Source organism: Pelodiscus sinensis, chromosome 6 (assembly GCF_052426305.1).
Source record: "Pelodiscus sinensis isolate ZL-2025 chromosome 6, ASM5242630v1, whole genome shotgun sequence".
In the NCBI taxonomy this organism is placed as follows: domain Eukaryota; kingdom Metazoa; phylum Chordata; order Testudines; family Trionychidae; genus Pelodiscus; species Pelodiscus sinensis.
In genome coordinates this window covers 29,655,146-29,673,101 of record NC_143057.1, presented here as the reverse complement: position 1 = coordinate 29,673,101, position 17,956 = coordinate 29,655,146, and the positions used below count along the sequence as shown (strand labels likewise).

The 17,956-nt window shown below is 43.5% G+C and overlaps 1 protein-coding gene across 3 annotated transcripts in view; it reads left to right on the top strand.

Moving 5' to 3' along the window:
- Nucleotides 1-39: 39 nt before the first annotated feature.
- LOC102456103 (programmed cell death 1 ligand 1) overlaps nucleotides 40-17,956 on the top strand; it is a 33,344-nt gene continuing 15,427 nt past the window's right edge. The window contains exons 1-3 of one of the 3 annotated variants that reach the window (XR_003087842.3): nucleotides 40-210; nucleotides 16,990-17,058; nucleotides 17,578-17,931. Coding sequence is in view for 2 of the 3 variants with exons in the window: in XM_006115142.5 (XP_006115204.1) it covers nucleotides 17,004-17,058; nucleotides 17,578-17,931 (409 nt within the window). In the remaining variant the exon portion in view is untranslated. The remainder of the gene's footprint in view (nucleotides 211-16,989; nucleotides 17,059-17,577; nucleotides 17,932-17,956) is intronic. The other 2 variants (XM_006115142.5, XM_075931626.2) reach the window with 2 other exon arrangements.

Here is a 17,956-nt window from a genome sequence, read left to right as displayed (position 1 = left end):
GCCCCACAACCGTGTGAACCACCCGCGCGAACCACGCAGCAGAGGGAAGTGAGGGGGAGGCGCGCGAGCAAAAAGGAGAGACGCCCCCCAACTCTCCTCACTGCAGGGCTGGCCAGCCTGACTCGGGAGGCGCGTTCTGAGAGCTGCTGCCCCCGCCTCGCCTGCTGGCTCCAGCTGGGCCGGTGGCGGCGTGGCCCCGGCCGTCACCAGGTAGGCAGCGGGGAACCTCGCGGCCCCTCGGGAGGCAGGGGAGCGGGGAGCGCGCGCAGAGGGGCGAAGAGAACAGGCTGCGCCCGCGGTGCAGTGAGGGTCAGCGCCTGTCGCTTCACCAGCCCGCCCGCGGCTGTGGCCAGGAAGGCGCCGGGGGGAAGGACAGAGGGGGGGGTGGAGGGGAGAGAAAGGACGGACGGGGGGGGGGGGCAGACGGGGCTGTGTGGCCCGGACAGAGGGGTGCGACCTGCTCGCTTTTGGAGGGAAACCCGCCCCAGCCCCCGACTGACCTTAAAGCCCTTCCCAGTTAGGGGCAGACCCTGCCTCCGCCCCTGAAGCCCCGTCTGCAGGGGAAAGGGCCGGGGCACGGGGCAGGAAGGGCCCTGAGCTCGGGGGGGCGAGCTCTCCAGCGGCTTGGGTCGGATTGCGAAAGGAGCATCCCCAACTGCTGCGTGTACACAAAACTGAAAGCGCAACCGAGTGTCGGGAACGGGCGGTGCAGGGTGCTGGCGTCCTCCCGCTGCATGTCCCTGGCCTCCCTCCCCTTCCCACTCCCCCCGGGGAAGGAGGGAAGCTGCGGATCCGATAGGCATTCCCCTGCGTGTTACTGGGTCCTTGACAGTGGTGGGGGTGTTGCCCGACTAGGGCGATACCTGAAGGCTGGATGTAGAATAGTAAAAGAGATGCAGCAGTGTTAGTCTGGTGTAGCTGAAACAAAAAACAGGGCTATGTAGCACTTTAAAGACTAACTAGATGGTTTATTAGGCGATGAGCTTTCGTGGGAAGTGGGTCTGGCCCACGAAAGCTCATCACCTAATAAACCATCTTGTTAGTCTTTAAAGTGCTGCATAGTCCTGTTTTTTGTTCCTGAAGGCTGGAGTTACTCTTGACCCAAGCTCCCTATGGAAAGTCTCACTATTAATTTATTTGTAACAAATTCTTCAACACCAGTTGGCACTGTTTAGAAATTTCCCTACACTCAACTAGACTGAATTGTAAAACTATATGTATTTGTTGTTAGCCCAGTCCCACTTTGTGAAATTGTGTCTCAATTTGAATAAGAGATGGGGGGGAGGATAAATGACAAAATATTTTGGGTCACCCCACGTGACACATTCCAACAACTTAATGTCCACTAAAGTAACCAGTAGAGTCTGCTTGCTGAGCTATAGCTTTATATCTGGACAAAATACCACCATACACCACACACTGTCCTTTCAATTTACAAAATGTTCCATGAATAAGGAAGTGGCTACTATCATCAATTATTATCATGTTCCCATTTCTCTTCTGGCATTTAGGGCAGAGTGGAAGCTCCTTTGCTTCTCTCTGTTTCTGACAAGTCTTTCAGTGGTCTCCAGTTGTGCCCCAGCTTTTTCAGTTCAACTTCCACAACTCTTCACCATATTGTTTTCAGACCGCCTAATTTTCACTTGCCTTCAGGTGTCCATCTTATTGCTATTCTGATGATGGAATCAGTTTCCATCTGAAGCACATGACCAATCCATGTCTACATCCAAGGTAGTGGCGTCACGTGGTTGTAAATTACATTTTTCTTGGGTCAGCCTCTGACACATCACTAATGAACTCTGGTGTTCAGATAATCACAAAATTCCCTTTTTGTGTAGTGCTTTGCCAGAATAAACAATGCAGAACTAATTCTTAAAACTATCAGCCTGACAACTTTGAACACAAAGGATAAAGATTTCATTTTTAGTTCTGCATCCACGTGTATTCAGATGCTTTTGTTTTGTTTTTGCCAACCTCCCTTTTCACCTACACCAAACACAACTTTACAATACTCTACAAGGGAATTAATCTCTTAAATATATTCCAAGCATGTATTTTTTTTAGGAATATCATGTGACAAAAGGACTAAGATATCAGAGTCAGGAAAATCTGCTACTGAACATAACTTGATTATAGGATGCTTTTAATTTATATATGTCATATACAGGAAAAAAGTAACCTGCTGATGGTGAAGTTTTAAATTATTTACCCCATTAATTAGGATGAATGTTTTGTTCATAAATGATAGCACAAAGTACTTGACATTGTAAAGAGCCTTAACTCCTATCAACAAGGTATTTTCCTTTCTATATAATGTCTATAACAAGAAAAAAAAAAACATAAGCAATACATAAGGAAAGCCATTAACAAGGAAGCTAATCGTAAGACAGTGATGGTTATCTAAGTTCTATGCATTGCACGTAAATACCCTCTCTCCTCTATTTCCCATCCCTGAACAATTGTGCAACGGAAGGAGTGGGCAGTGAGGTTAGGGCCTTGTGCCTATCGCAGTCACTGTGATGCTCTTGCAATAAAACCTAGCAGTATTTAAAAGAAAGCAGTCAAGAGTAAGAATTTTAAAAACTGAAAAACAAAAAGATAATTTGGAGTCCTTCATGTCTTCTTTGTTTGCACCCTTACTTAATGAGGCTGAACTTGCTTGTGATAAAAGTCCCATTGACTTTCCCAGGGCTACTTGTATGACTAGTCAGGTGACCAAAATGTATGTAGAACTGGATCTTTCAATTGTCAGCTTTTGGGATAGGATTATTGAAGCCAATAGATTTACACAGGGGGTTCCCACTGTTTCAACAAAAAGGAACTTGGCCCTGAAAGTTGGGACAGTAAAGTAGACATGTTAGCAGTGGAGTCTTAGGGCCTGATCCTGCCAGGTACTGCATGTCTTCAATTTCTGACAGCCACAAGAGTCAAAGGCATTCAGTATTACACAGAATGTGTTCTGTATCTTGAAAAAACCCATACCTAAATCATTAACACAGGTCTAATTAAATACTTTGAGAATGAAGTTAATTGGCTAAAAATGCAGCTAACTGTTTGGAAGGGTCAGAGAGAGAACATTGATGAAGGAGAATGGCAAGGAACCATCAGGGTAGATGTGAACAGGAAAACAGCCTCCTCATTGACAGCCTGACCTGTGAGGTATCACATACTTCATTCACATTGTGCTCAGTTCACATTATTTTTAATGGGAGCTCAGAGATCTCCATACCTCATGTTATCAGACACTTGTTTAATACTCTAAAAGTGTCTGTCCTGGTGCATGGTGAGACATGTCAGTTTATACTTCAAGCCTGTGTCTCACCTCTAAAAATAGAATCAATATTTTAAAAATTCATACCTATTTTATCAGCACATCAACATACTTCAGTATGTATAAACTTTAAAAAACAACAAATAGTCTGGTAGCACTTTAAAGACTAACAAAACATGTAGATGGTATCATGACCTTTCATGGGCATAGCCCACTTCTTCAGCTGACCAGAGTGTTGGATGTTCAGGACCAAAATAAATAAGGGGGGGGAGGGTTGAAGAAGGAAAAAATGGGTAGGGGGGGGAACAAGAAGAGGCAGTGGGTAAAAAATATCAAGGGGAAAGCCAAGCTGGAATGAAACAGGAAAAACAAATAGTTTCTAAGTATCTAAAACAAAAAACAGGACTATGTAGCACTTTAAAGACTAACAAGATGGTTTATTAGGTGATGAGCTTTCATGGGCCAGACCCACTTCCTCAGATCAAACAGTAGAAGAAAATTGTCACAACCATATATTCCAAAGGATACAATTAAAAAAAATGAACACATATGAAAAGGACAAATCAAATTTCAGAACAGAAGGGAGATGGGGGGGAGGTAAATATCTGTGGACTAATGATATTAGAGGTGATAATTGGGGAAACTATCTTTGTAATGGGTAAGATAATTAGCGTCTTTATTCAAACTTAGGTGTAAAGTATCTAAGGCTGGATAGTCAAAAGAGGCAGATAAAAAACATTAATTAGCAAACAACAAATGGTCAGGTAGCACTTTAAGACTGACAAAATATGTTGATGGTATCATGAGATTCTACATAGACAAAGAACCATTGTTGCCTTCATTGTTTGATAGATTGATAATGACTCAGCCATCCAGTATCTTTATTCAATCCATTGGTGTGAGAATTGAATTTGTGAATGAGCTGTAGTTCCAGTCCTTCCCTGTGTATTTGGCTTGTGGAATTGGTTTGTAACAAAGACAACTACTTGAAGATCTGTTAATGAATGCCCAGGGAGATTAAAGTGTTCTCCAACAGGTTTTTGTGTGTTCCCTTTATGGATATCTGATTTGTGTCCATTAATTCTTTCCTGTAGGGACTGTCCAGTTTGTCCAATATATATTGCAATGGGGCATTGCTGGCATTTGAAGGCACAGATTAAATTATTGGATGTGCAGTTGAATGAGCCTCTTATTTGGTGATTTATGTGATTGGCTCCAGTAATGAATTCACTTGTATAGATATGTGGGCAGAATTGGCACCATGGCTGATTGCAGGGCTGGGCTCCGTGGCTGATGTAATTGTGTAGCATGATTTCTGGAAAGAATTTGTTTCAGGTTGGGGGGTTGCTGTAAGCGAGAATAGGTCTTTCCCCCAAGGCCTCTGAGAGTAAGGGATCATTTTCCAAGATAGTTTGTAGATTGCAGATAATGCCGTGGGTGGGGTTTGAGTTGTGGACTCTACGTAATGACAGGTGGAATTCTGTTATTTTCTCTTTTGGGTCTGTCTTGAAGTAGTTCACATCTGGGTACTTTTTTGGCTCTGTCAATCTGTTTTTTCACTTCTCCAGGTGGGTATTTCAGTTTTAGGAATGCTCTATAAAGATCTTGTTTGTCTTTGTCTCTGTCTGTGGGATCAGAGCAAATCTGGTTGTGTCTAGAAGGGGCTGGGAGTAGGACAGAAGGAATGGAACTGGGACAACCAGCCCTCAGCACTGTCTCGAATGCGCTGCACCATGCCCTCCCTGTCAAAGCAGCTCTCTGAGCAGTGCTCTGGCAGCAATTTAGAGGCCAGGGGCTCTGGCCGCTGTTGCCGAAGTAGCTGCAGCAGCCGGGAGCACCAAGCCCTTTAGAATCACCAGACCCAGGGCAATTGCCCTCTTTCCCCCTGCCACTGTCAGCACTTTTATAGGTAACCCATACCAAAGATCTATGCTTGTTCTTTAGACCATTATCTGAAACAGCCCACTCTGTAGCCATGCAAGGCCTGTTGAAAAATAAGCCTTCTATTTGGTATGTCTCCAGATGAGGTCAGAAGGCACAGAGCAGAGTGGAATAAGGGCTGCTTATTTACAGGCTGCTATATTAATTTTTGTTATATGGGAATTTAATTGTTGTCAGAATGCCTAGAGACATGTAAGTGTATACTTTTATATTTAGTAAAGAATGTTGACGCCCAGTGTGTACTTCCATGGTGTGTACTTTTATCAATGTTTACACACCCTGTCTTTTTGTTTTTCATTCACACTTTCATTTAATAAGATTCACCTCTCTCCTCGCTAAGATTGCATCCCTAGAGAAGCTTTTCTGAAGAATGTTTATTGCTTGTAACACATTAGGTAAAATTCTTATCTTGTGTACCTCGCTAAACCATCTCCAGTTTCTGAGCACTAAGAGCCCCTTTGCTAAGTGCATGTAACTCCCACTGAACTCACTGGAGAGGTACATTCTTACCTAAGGCCATATCTTCACTTGCCTGAGGATTGACACTCTGGTGATCAGTCCTCTGGGGTTCGATTTAGTGGATCTAGACTCTCTAAATCAAATGCTGAAGGTGGCCCTGTCAGTGCCAGTACATCTTGCTGACACAAGGAGTAAGGGAAGTTGACGAGAGCATTTCTCCCATCGATCTATCACTGTGGGACTGCTCCAGAAAATCGGTGCAAGGTACGTCAACTCCAGCTCCACAATTCACATATATTTTAAAATGAAGACTGCAATAGAACTTCAGAGTTACAAACAATATGGGATTGGTCATTATTTGTAACTCTGAACAAAATCTTATGATTGTTCTTTCAAAAGTTTATCACTACTCATTGACTTAATGCTGCTTTGGAACTTTACTACGCAGCAGAAAAATGCTACTTTTTGCCATCCTAATTTAAACAAAAAAATCACAGAAACAGTTTCCTTACCATGTAAATCTTTTTTAATCTTTCCCTTTATAGTTTTAGAGGTTTACCTTTAACATAGTTCTGTATTGCATTAACTTTTTTGTATTTTCTTTTTCTTTTTTTCTTTTCTTGTCTCAGCTGCTGCATTTTGTGTATTTTGAATTCCAAATGAGGTGTGTGGTTGACTGGTCAATTTACAACTCTGGTGTTTTGTAACTTGGAGAACATCTACACTGTGGGCTAAAGTCGAGTTAAGATATACAATTTCAGCTATGTTAATTGCATAACTGAAATTTAAGCACCTTAACTTGACTTCCTGTCTACACAGCAGGAAGTTGAAGGAAGAAACTCTTCCTTCAACTTCCCTTATTCCTTGTGAAATCAGAGTTACAGAAGTCAGAGTAAGAGTGCGTCTAATCAGCAGGGCTTAACTCGAAATAAACTACACAAATTGAGCTCCGTCAATTGCGTGGCTTATTTCAAAATAGCTTATTTTGTAATTGGGAGCATCTACACAGCACTTATTTTGAAATAGAGCATTCTTCCTCTGACTTTTCTTACTCCTCATACAATGAGGCTACGTCTACACTGGCCCCTTTTCCGGAAGGGGCATGTTAATTTCAGCTATCGTAGTAGGGAAATCCGCGGGGGATTTAAATATCCCCCGCGGCATTTAAATAAAAATGTCCGCCGCTTTTTTCCGGCTTTTAGAAAAGGGCGCTTTTTCCGGAGGATCGGGGCCAGTGTAGACGCTCTTTTCTGGCTTTTCTAAAAGCCGGAAAAAAGCGGCGGACATTTTTATTTAAATGCCGCGGGGGATATTTAAATCCCCCGCGGATTTCCCTACTACGATAGCTGAAATTAACATGCCCCTTCCGGAAAAGGGGCCAGTGTAGACGTAGCCTGAGGGTTACAGGAGTTGGAGTAAGAAGTCCTCCAGCTTGACAGTATTTTGGCATTATTTCAAAATAACACTAGTTATTTTGAAATAATGTTGCTGTGTAGACTTACCCTCAGAAGCCTGTTATTTCAATATTATTTCAAAATGATTTCAAAATTATTTTGAAATAATGGGCTTGCTGTGTAGATGCATATTCTGTTATTTCAAAATAACGTGAGTTATTTCGAAATAAGCGTGCAGTGTAGATGTAACGTTGGAGGTTAAAAACTTCATTAAACTTAAAAGAAACGAGTGCAAGCAGTTCTTAGTTCTGTCTAGCTACTCACAAAAATCCACCCCTGCAACCACCTACTAGATACTTTCAGATTACTCAGTACCTGAGTGTACATTCAAATGGTTGTTTTTTCTTCACTTATTTCTATAGGACTTTCTTTGCTTCACCCACACTTTACAGTAACAAGGTTAAATACTGACCTAAATCTGTGTATTTCTTCCTTGACATTTGTAGTGTGGTTGGATGTCATAATGTCGGAAGAAAAAAAAAATACTTGCCACAGTGTATGCAGTATTAAGTGACCTTTAAAGGTGGCATCTTATGAACTCATTTTTTTTTCCATACGCATATCCTGAACTATATAAAACCATAACAGACAGGTGCATATTAAAGTGACTGTGCTTTAAATGTCATGCTATGCTGTTACTGGTGTAAATCCAGAGTAATCACTGTAGCCAATGTAGTTGCTTCTTAGTTATACTATGTCCTTTAATATTTAATTGTGCCCTACCCAGCTGTGGTATTCAAAGAACCACAGTACAAGAAAGATAATGAAGTCTGAACCTTTTGTTCCTCTGAGCTTAAGAAAATGGACCCAGTTTTCTCTCATTTACACTTGGGCTATGTCTTTACTGCCCCTGTTTTGTGCAGAAAATATGCAAATGAGGTGAAGCGTGGAATATCGCTGTGCTTCATTTGCATAATTAATGAGGCTCCATTTTTGCACAAAAAACCCCCTCTTGGACAAGAGCTGTTCTTCCTGAAAAAAATGTGGAAGAACAGCTCTTGCACAAAAAGCCTCTTGTGCAAAAACAGAGCCTAATTAATTATGCAAATGAGGCACGGTGATATTCCACGCTTCACCTCATTTGCATATGTTTTTGCACAAGAGGCTATAGTGTAGACATAGCCATAGGGTATGTCTACATAGCAGTGTTATTTCAGAATAACAGTTGTTATTCTGAAATAACATCGTCTGCATCTATACTACAAGCAGTTATTTGGACATAATGTTGAAATAATGGCAAGCTGGAGGACTTCTTACTCCGACTCTTGTAACCCCCATTTTCCAAGGAGTAAGAAAAGTCGAGGAAGGCTACATCTAGACTACACTGATCTATCAGAAAAAGGTACGCACATTGCACTCCACAATTTATGTATCTTTTTCCGATAGTTTTGTCAGAAGATGCTTTTCCAAAATTTGCCTCGTCTACGCTGGGCCAAATTTCGGAAAATCCTGCCTTTTCGGAAGATCTTTTATTCCTCATGGAAAAAGGAAGACAGGGCTTCTGAAATAGCACATTTGCTTTTCTGCAAAAAAAAGTGGAAGAGCAGACGCTTTCCCTGGATAGTTTAGATCAGCGGTTCCCAACCTTTTCCAGATGGGGACCTATTTTGACAATTCAGGAAGACTTGATGACCCAAGGCAATTAAAAAACAAGGGGAGAAGGGAGGGCAGAGGCAACTGGGGAGACACTTGGCGACTCTTTTGAAATGTAATCAGAGCATCACTGCACGAGGAGTAACAGTTAATTCAAGGGAAGGGTTTTGTATCGGACTACCATGTCTACATGGGGCGAGTTAATTCGGGCTACCGGCTTTTTAAAATGACAACCGGCCACGAATATGCTAATCAAGTGCGGGATAGTTAAGTCCTGCACTTCATTAGCAACTTCAGTATGCTTCATTTGCCTCCCTAGATCGAACTAGGGGGCAAGTGTAGACATACCCTCAGAGCCTAAGGCGGCTCTGACTGAAGTTAATAGGAGTATATCGGTCAGCTTCAAATGGAGCAGGAGCAAACTCCATAATGATTGTTGTCTGTTTTATACACAGTGTCAGCTGTCCTGGACTTTTCTTTGTTACCTGATGTAAAATACCCTGTGATATTTTTGCCCATCTCTTAAAATAGCAGATCTATGGTCTTAAGGGAGTCTGTGTTTCAGCAGCCATATCCTTTGTGCAATTCGCAGAGCAGGCTCTTCCACGTTCATATGTCAGCCTCCCTGATTGGTCTCATCCAGGGCCGGCCCGAGCCCTTTTAGTGCCCTGGGCCCAGGCGTGTGGTGCTGCCCCAGGGCTCAGGGCGCATGCGCGGGCCCGCCCATGGGGTATGGGCCCACCCCCGCAGAGTGCACAGGCCTGCCCCCAAGGCACTCGGCACATGCGCGGGTTGGTCATGGCCGCTGGCGCGCAGCCCGGGGCATGCCCCTAGGGTGCACGGCGCATGCGCTGCCCAGCCCGGCCAGCGCTGCTAGCACATGTGCTGGGCCGTGCAGGGCCCCACAGCCATGGGGTGGGGGAAGGGCGCTGCTGGCCGGCACCGTGGGGTTGGGGGGGCGGCATTGCGGGAGCTGGGCACGTGGCTCCTGATGGCAGCTGTAAGGGATGCCACGCACCCCTTACAGCTGCCATCAGGCGCCCCTCATCTGTTGGTGCCCTGGGCAGCTGCCCGGCTCGCCCATGCCTCTGTCTGGCCCTGGTCTCATCACAAGAACAACCTGTCGCAAAACTAAGTTCTTTCCTTCTAGGGTACAAGCGTACTACAGAAAGAGATTTTTAACTCTTAAGGCTATGTCTAGACAAAATAGCTATTCTGCATCTTAAACGCACCCGTTATTTCAAAATAGATTTCAACGTAACAGGCATGCTATTCCGGCGTCCCTGTAAACTTCGTTCAACGAGGGTTAAGCGATGTTTCAGAATAGCACTTATTTCGAAATTTGGCACTTTGTGGATAGTGCCAAGTTTCAAAATAAGCTATTTCAAAATTAGAGTGAAATAAGATACGCATTTTGAGCTACTCAAATTGTGTATCTTATTTCAACCTATAGGTGCAGTGTAGATGCACCCTAAACTTCTATTCCAGACTCTCTTTTGCCTGTAATCAGAGCATCCTACTGGCTCCTCAAATTCTTTTCCTGCCTGGGAAGTAGGTCAGACACTTGACTCTCCAGACCCATAACACTTTCCTGGCTTGGGCTCTGAATCCAGCCAACAAGTGTGAGAGACAGACGTTTGTCTTCTCAACACAGTCCATGCTCAGACATGTATTAAGATCCCAGCGCAATGGCAGATATGCTTGCTTAATTATCAGCTGGATATAGAAATACAACTAGAATGCAACAGCTGAGTAAATGGTAAATTATTGAAATACAACTGTTAAGTAAATGGTAAATTCTTATAGTATATAATTAGGAAGGTAATTTCTTATGCAAAACTTAAGGGCAGTTTAATAAAAGCATTGGTAATTTTTATAGCAATTTATGTGGGTGTGAAATTTGGGATCTAAAAATATATACGAAAAAATCCTCTGGTCCTTCATACTCATACAAAACTGACTGATGGGAATTTAGCCTGCCGATAGGACTGTAGGATTTGACCCTGGGGTATTCTTCGTGATTCAAATGTGTACTTAGAAATGTATCCCTTTTGAAATGAAGCTAGCGTATGCAGTTAACATTAGTAGTATATTTTTTTGTAATTTACTCTCCCACATAAGACTTGTAAAAAAATCAGTCCATCCAGGAGTGAGTAATTTTTGGTCTGAGGGGGGAGGAAAGTAACTTACATTTTTAGTTATAGTGGGGGTTAGGGGAGCCACAGGGCAGCAGATTTTGAGCTGGTAGATTTTTTTTTCACAATTTTACAAAGGTTCCCTCTTTTACACAGTTGCAATTCCTGCTTGATTTGTGATGTAAGAGGTGGGCTTCAGGATCTGTTTCCATAAATGTGCAAGAAGAGAACTGAGTGGACCCAGCAGAAGCCAAAAGGAAAATAAACCACCAAGCAGCATTCAGGAGAGCTTTCTAATTGAATAATAGTAGAAACAAAGAGAAAAAAAATCAAATGTCCCTTTGAGCAAAGACTGAACTCAGCTGCAGAAGGAACAAAACTCCTTTCTAAGTTGCTCCTGACCCTTCCCCTTTCCCTTTGGGAGACCTGGAAAGTCTCAGTCACTGACCTGCCTTCTGAAGAGTTTGTAAACTTCAACAGAGTGAGAAAAAAACCTCACAAGATTCAAGAGATCTCTGGCTTTTCCATACTCCAGAGAAATCTCCCCCACTCTTCCTACCTGCTGAGCAGATAAACAGTTTGTAGTTTGATTTTTCCCATCATAGAGAATTTCCACTGCACCTTCCTTCTGTTCAGGCTGCAGTTCTCGGTCCCTAGAGTCAATTCCTTCCTTCAACACAGTGGGTAGCCAGTTCTCTCAAACACATTACTGCCTTACTTTTGTCTCTTGTTCTCTATGGCTATGTCTACACTATAAGTTTTTGCAGCAGAAAATATGCTAACGAGAAACTCATTAGCATAAGTCGTGATCTCATTTGAATATTTTCTGCCAATCCATTTTTGCGCTAGGGGTTTTTGCGCAAAAACAAGCAGTGTGGACATTTCCTATTTGCACAAAAAACCCTCTTTGATCTTACGCAAAAAGGGGTTTTTGCACAAAAAGGAAATGTCCACACTGCTTGTTTTTGCGCAACAACCCCCAGCGCAAAAAAGGATTGGCAGAAAATATGCAAATGAGGTCATGACTTATGCTAATGAGTCCCTTATTAGCATATTTTCTGCTGCAAAAATTCGTAGTGTAGACATAGCCTCTATGATTATTCCCAGGGGTGGATATAGGGCAGGGCGAACGGGGCAGCCGCCCCTGGCCCCGTGCTTCAGAAAGCCCCGTGCATGCGCCGTGGCGCCACTGCGCATGCGCCGTGGCAAAGGGGGGGCCATGTGGAATTATGCTGCCCGAGGCCCCGCAAAACGGTCATCTGCCCCTGATTATTCCATCCAGGAGCAAACCGCAGCTCCTCTTTACAGGCCAACCTATGAACCCTTTTCCTCTGCCCAGAAAGTTATTTGCAGGTCGTATTGCAAAGAGGCATTATTTAAGTATGTTCTCTCTGTGTCAAGGTTAGCTAGCAGACTTTACCCTGGTGCATAATATTCGTCTTTACAGACCTTCAGCTCTTGTGGATGTGAGGTAGCAGTTGGGTGTTGCAGTTTTTTTGATAACCAAGCCAATTCTGGACAAACAGATTTTATTTATTTGAGTGCAATGAAAAGGGTTTTCCTGTTGTCCATGGCTAGTCGCTCGTTTTTCTCTGTTTTTTGTTTTGTTTGTAAAGAGTTGCTGTTTATCATGTTCCATGATGCCTGTCTCCAGACTGGATCACAAACTTGTACAAATCTTTCGCATGGGCTTCCCAAGTCTGTGGCTCAATTGCAAACATTTTAGATCTCTCTTGCAGCCATCTTGAAACCTAAGTTTTGGGTATCCTCTCTGTCTTTGTTCATGCTTTAACTCATCATATAAGATGTCTTAGGAAGTTTTCCATCTTGGTGAGGCAACCAAAGTTGATGGCTATCTTCCCAATATATATGTCCAACTCCTCATCCAATGACAAATTCTTGTTAATAGTAGCTCCCAGGTAACAAAGGGTATGTCTACACTACAAAGTTAGTTCGAACTAACTTTCATAGGCACTACACTAGCGCTCCGTTAGTTCGAATTGAATTCGAACTAATGGAGCGCTTAGTTCGAACTAGGTAATCCTCATTCCACGAGGATTAAGCCTAGTTCGAACTAGCTAGTTCGAATTAAGGGGTGTGTAGCCCCTTAATTCGAACTAGTGGGAGGCTAGCCCTCCCCAGGTTTCCCTGGTGGCCACTCTGGCCAACATCAGGGAAACTCTACTGCCCCCCTCCCGGCCCCGGACCCCTTAAAGGGGCACGGGCTGGCTACGGTGCCAGTGCCAGGTGCAAGCCTGCCACCACCCCGCCAGCAGACCCTGCACCTGTCACGGATCGAGCCACCCACCTGATGCCCCCCAGCCCTCCCCCTCTTCCTGGGACCAGGCTGGCGGCTCCCGGGAGCTTGCCCTGGACTGCAAGAGGCGGGCACCTGCCTGGGCTAGTGCGGACATCGTGGACCTCGTCCACAATCTCCGCACTAGGCACAGGAAAGTGGCCGGCTTGGGCAGGATAGCTGCCAGCCTGGCCACCCAGGAGCAGGTGTGCAAGAGAATCAAGGGGGTCCACTGAGACCCCCGACCCTGAACCCTGAGCTTACAATGGCCGTCCTGGGTCAGACCAAAGGTCCATCTAGCCCAGTAGCCTGTCTGCTGACAGCGGCCAACCCTAGGGACCCTGGAGGAGATGGAACGAAGACAGTGACCAAGCCATTTGTCTTGTGCCATCCCTCTCCAGCTTCCACAAACCTTGGGCAGGGACACCACTCCTACCCGCTGGCTAATAGCACTCCATGGACCCAACCTCCATGACTTGATCTCACTTCCCTTTAAACTCTGTTCCAGTTCTAGCCTTCACAGCCTCCTGCAGCAAGGAGTTCCACAGGTTGACTCTTTGCTTTGTGAAAAACAACTTTCTGTTACTAGTTTGAAGCCTGTTACCCATTCCTTTCTTTTGGTGTCCTCTAGTCCTTCTATTATGGGAACTAATTAAGAACTTTTCTGTATGCACCGTCTCCACCCAACTCCTGCTTTTAGAGACCTCTATCCTGTCCCCCCTCCGTCTCCTCTTTTCTAAGCTGAAAAGTCCCAGTCTCTTTAGCCTCTCTTCATATGGGACCTGTTCCCAACCCCTCATCATTTTAGTTGCCCTCCCCTCTCCCAGTCTCTCTCTTCCCCTCTCCCACCTCCTTTTCCCAGTCTCCCCCAGCTTTGTTCAATAAAGACAGATTCCATTTTGGAAGACATGTTATCTTTATTTTGTACATCAAGAAGAGGGGCTAGGGAAGGGTAAGTGGAAGGAGGTGAGGGAGGAATGGGGCACGAGCCCCCGATGGGGAGGACTGGGCTGGCTCTGTGGGCTTCTGGGGGTGGAAGCTCTCCTGCAGCCCCCCAATTGCCCCCTCTCCCCAGATGGCAGCCTGCGGCAAGTGCAGCCGGGCTGATGGCCGAGTGCTGTGATGTGCCCAGTGTGGGCACTCAGGGCACTCCAAGCCAGGACTGCTTTGCAAGCGGGGCACCCCTGAGAACTGTCTGTCCGGGGTGGGAGTCGGGACCCTTTAAGCACAGCCCTCGGCGAGCCTGAGACAGCATCTCCACGCTCTAAGTCCTCCTCTGATGCCCTGCCGGCACTGCTTCCAGCCATCTTTAACCCCGCTTCAGGGTCCACTTAATGTGGACGCGCTAGTTCGAATTAGCAAAACGCTAATTCGAACTAGTTTTTAGTTCTAGATGCGTTAGTTCGAATTAGCTTAGTTCGAATTAACTAATTCGAACTAACTTAGTTCGAATTAACGCTGTAGTGTAGACATACCCAAAATGAGGCCACTGTTTGGAGGTTGGTATCACTGATGGAAGGCTGGCATTCTGTGCCTTGTCCCATGACTATCATCTTTTCACACTAATAGTCAGTGAAAAAGTTATTTGCATCTTGGAGGTGATTCATGAGCTTTTGTGAATGAACTTCACTATGAGAGACAAGAGCAGTGTCATCAGCATGAAATAATTCTTTCCCAGCAACTTTTTGCATCTTAGTCTTCAAGGAAAGATCCTTGTGCACAATATATATTCATGAAATTTAAAGATTTGAAGCCAGATTAACACCACTTACTTCCCATTTTGAAGAAGCAGGAGGGGGAAATTTTCATCAGAAGGGAAACCAAACAAGGTGCACCCCATGCACTCTGTCAAAGAGTTCTTTAATGCCAACCTTGCTTGAGCTTGCTTGCGGGGACAAGACAAAGTGGACCAAGGGAGAAACTGAGAATTCAGTCTAAAGCTGAAATGCAGAGCCAATAGCCTTTATACATGGACATAAATTAGTATATGCTTCAGCCAGGGTCTAAGGGATGGATTTTTTGCTCACCAAACCCCTCAGCATGCACTTTAGGCTTCATACAGCAGAAGTGAATTTTAATTTTCATATCAGAATATGTTATATGACTTAAGTGATGTGCCTTAGATATGCCTCACATGCTAATTACCTGTAAGAAATCACTGTTGTATATTGGTTTATTTAAGAGCTTTTCTTGTGTATGTAAATGGGTAGTGTTAACAATTAAGAAAATCAATAGAGACATCACATTGACTCACTCTAAGGCTGTATCTACACTACATGCCTCTGTTGGCAGAGGCATGTAGATTAGGGTTGTAGGCAAAGGTAAATGAAGCCGCGATTTAAATGATCGCGGTTTCATTTACATTTACATTGCTGCCGCGCTGAGCCGACAAACAGCTGATTGGCTGTTTGTCGGCTCGCCGCTAGTCTGGACGTTCCCCCTGTCGACATCAAAGCCCTTTGTCGGCAGCCCCGTTATTCCTCGTGGAATGAGGTTTACCGGGGCTGCCGACAAAGGGCTTTGATGTTGACAGGGGGAACGTCCAGACTAGCGGCGAGCCGACAAACAGCCGATCAGCTGTTTGTCGGCTCAGCGCGGCAGCCATGTAAATGTAAATGAAGCCGCGATCATTTAAATCGCGGCTTCATTTACCTTTGCTGAATAAACAAATCTACATGCCTCTTCCGACAGAGGCATGTAGTGTAGACGTACCCTAAATCTTATAATCTTGAGAACTGATATTGGTCACAGTATTTGTGGGGAAGATGCTATCGAATTAAACTTAATCCTCTTTTTTTTTCCTGTTCATGGATTGTCCACCAAAGATCTTACTCAAAAGTTTTTCAGGCTATGGATTATTTGAAAGGCTTTCATATTTCTGTGTTTGGTCCCACAATACTATAATTGGTTTCTCTTCCCCATGTCAAGTTTGCAGGTGGGTGTAGTTTTGAGGAAAGCTGGAGGAATTGAAAGTGTTCAATGGGGATTTGGTGTAGAATGGTCTGCTTCAAGGGGACACTTCAGATAGATTAGAGAATTGTGAATTTTTAAATAGTGTCATCTTCTTCCTTCATGGGGCAATTCCTGGTGCGTCAGTATTGTTTGTACTTCCTGACCAGTGATTGAAACTTTTAAGGTAGGGGAATAATCTTATTCCCAGGTTAATATGTATATTCTTGTTTTCTAAATATGTAAACTGAAACCTGTATTTGTGAAAGTATGTGACATACAAAATTAAACTGGTACAAACATGGCCAAACCTAACAAGCATTCAGAATACAAACCTTCACACTCAGTTTTTGTATTGTTCAAATAGCTCTACTGACAGTTTATATATTTCATGCTAAATTAAAATAATGGAAAGGAGAGCCCTCTGTTCCCTTTCTTCTAATCCATAGACAGAGAAGTTTTCCCTCCTCTTTTAGGTGTAGAGGAACAATGTTTCAAAATAACTTCCTTATTGGCTAGTACAGCGAGAGTTTCCTGCTATAATCTACTTTATTGTCTGTGTATGAACATTTACTTTGTGATATAAATGGTTACATTACAGATTATGAAAATGTGGGATTTTCCCTTTATTTGGTTTTAAATCTGCTGACTAGAAGTTGACCGCTATATGCTGGAGCTGAACGAGGATTTCATTATCTGATCTACCAGAATATTTGCAATTTCCTCCATAGTCAACACTAGACTTCTAATGTATCTTTTGGTAATTCAGCATGTCTCTGTTTATAGTAGAACTCAGTGCCTATGTCCAGTTACTACATTATGCCTGACTGAAATACAGTGTAATGTTAGTATTTAGAAAACACTTCATAATCCGATATTGTATCATTTTAGGGTCTTTCTGCAAGATGGAAAGTGCATTGCTTTTGTGTATAGTCATGTCCCATTGGCATTTCCTAAATGGTAAGAAGCTGAAATATTTTCTTAGGGTTTTTTTTTTCAGTGTAAAGGCATGGCAACTATAACTTATAGTTAAAAAACATTGTTCTTTATCAGTTAAATGTTAACCCAAAGATGTGTGCTTGAAAAGAGCTGCAGTGATGTAGCTGGTGGGGTAAATGTTTCCATGTATCCACAAAACAGCATGGGAACGAGTGTGTTAAGAGCTGATGTAAAGACATGCACAAAGGAAGACATTGCAGTGCACAGGTTTTATTGGTGCACAAAATCCAAGAATTAGGCCATATATTCTTCAGTGTCATCTGCTGGCACTTTATCTAGTAACTATACATAAAGAGCAATCACTTAGGCATTTAATTGGTTATATGCATGAATCAATGCCTAGCTTGCACACAGGCACCATGGATGTTTATGTTCATACGTTAGGCACACACAAATGTATGTACTTGGTTGGTAAAATATAACTTTGAAAATCATGTTCCTATTTGGAAAATAAGTTTTATTCTGAATTCTGTTTCCCAGCTTTATTCACAGTTGAAGTTCCACAGCCACTGTACACTGTAGAATATGGGAGCAACGTGACGATGGAATGCAGGTTTCGAGTGAATGGTCAATTGAAGCTTCAAGATTTAAGCATCATTTGGGTGAAAAAAGAGGAACATACAAAAGAGGTTTACAAACTTCACAAAGGAAAGGAAAACTTTCAAACCCAGCACAGCAACTTCAGAGGAAGAGTAAAATTGTTGAAAGATAAACTGGAATTGGGACAGTCAGTGCTTCAGGTCACCAATATAAAACTTACAGATGCAGGAACTTACCGCTGTCTCATTGGCTATGAGGGAGCTGATTACAAGACGATCACTTTGCAAGTAAAAGGTAAGCATTTTTTCCAGATAGTGGA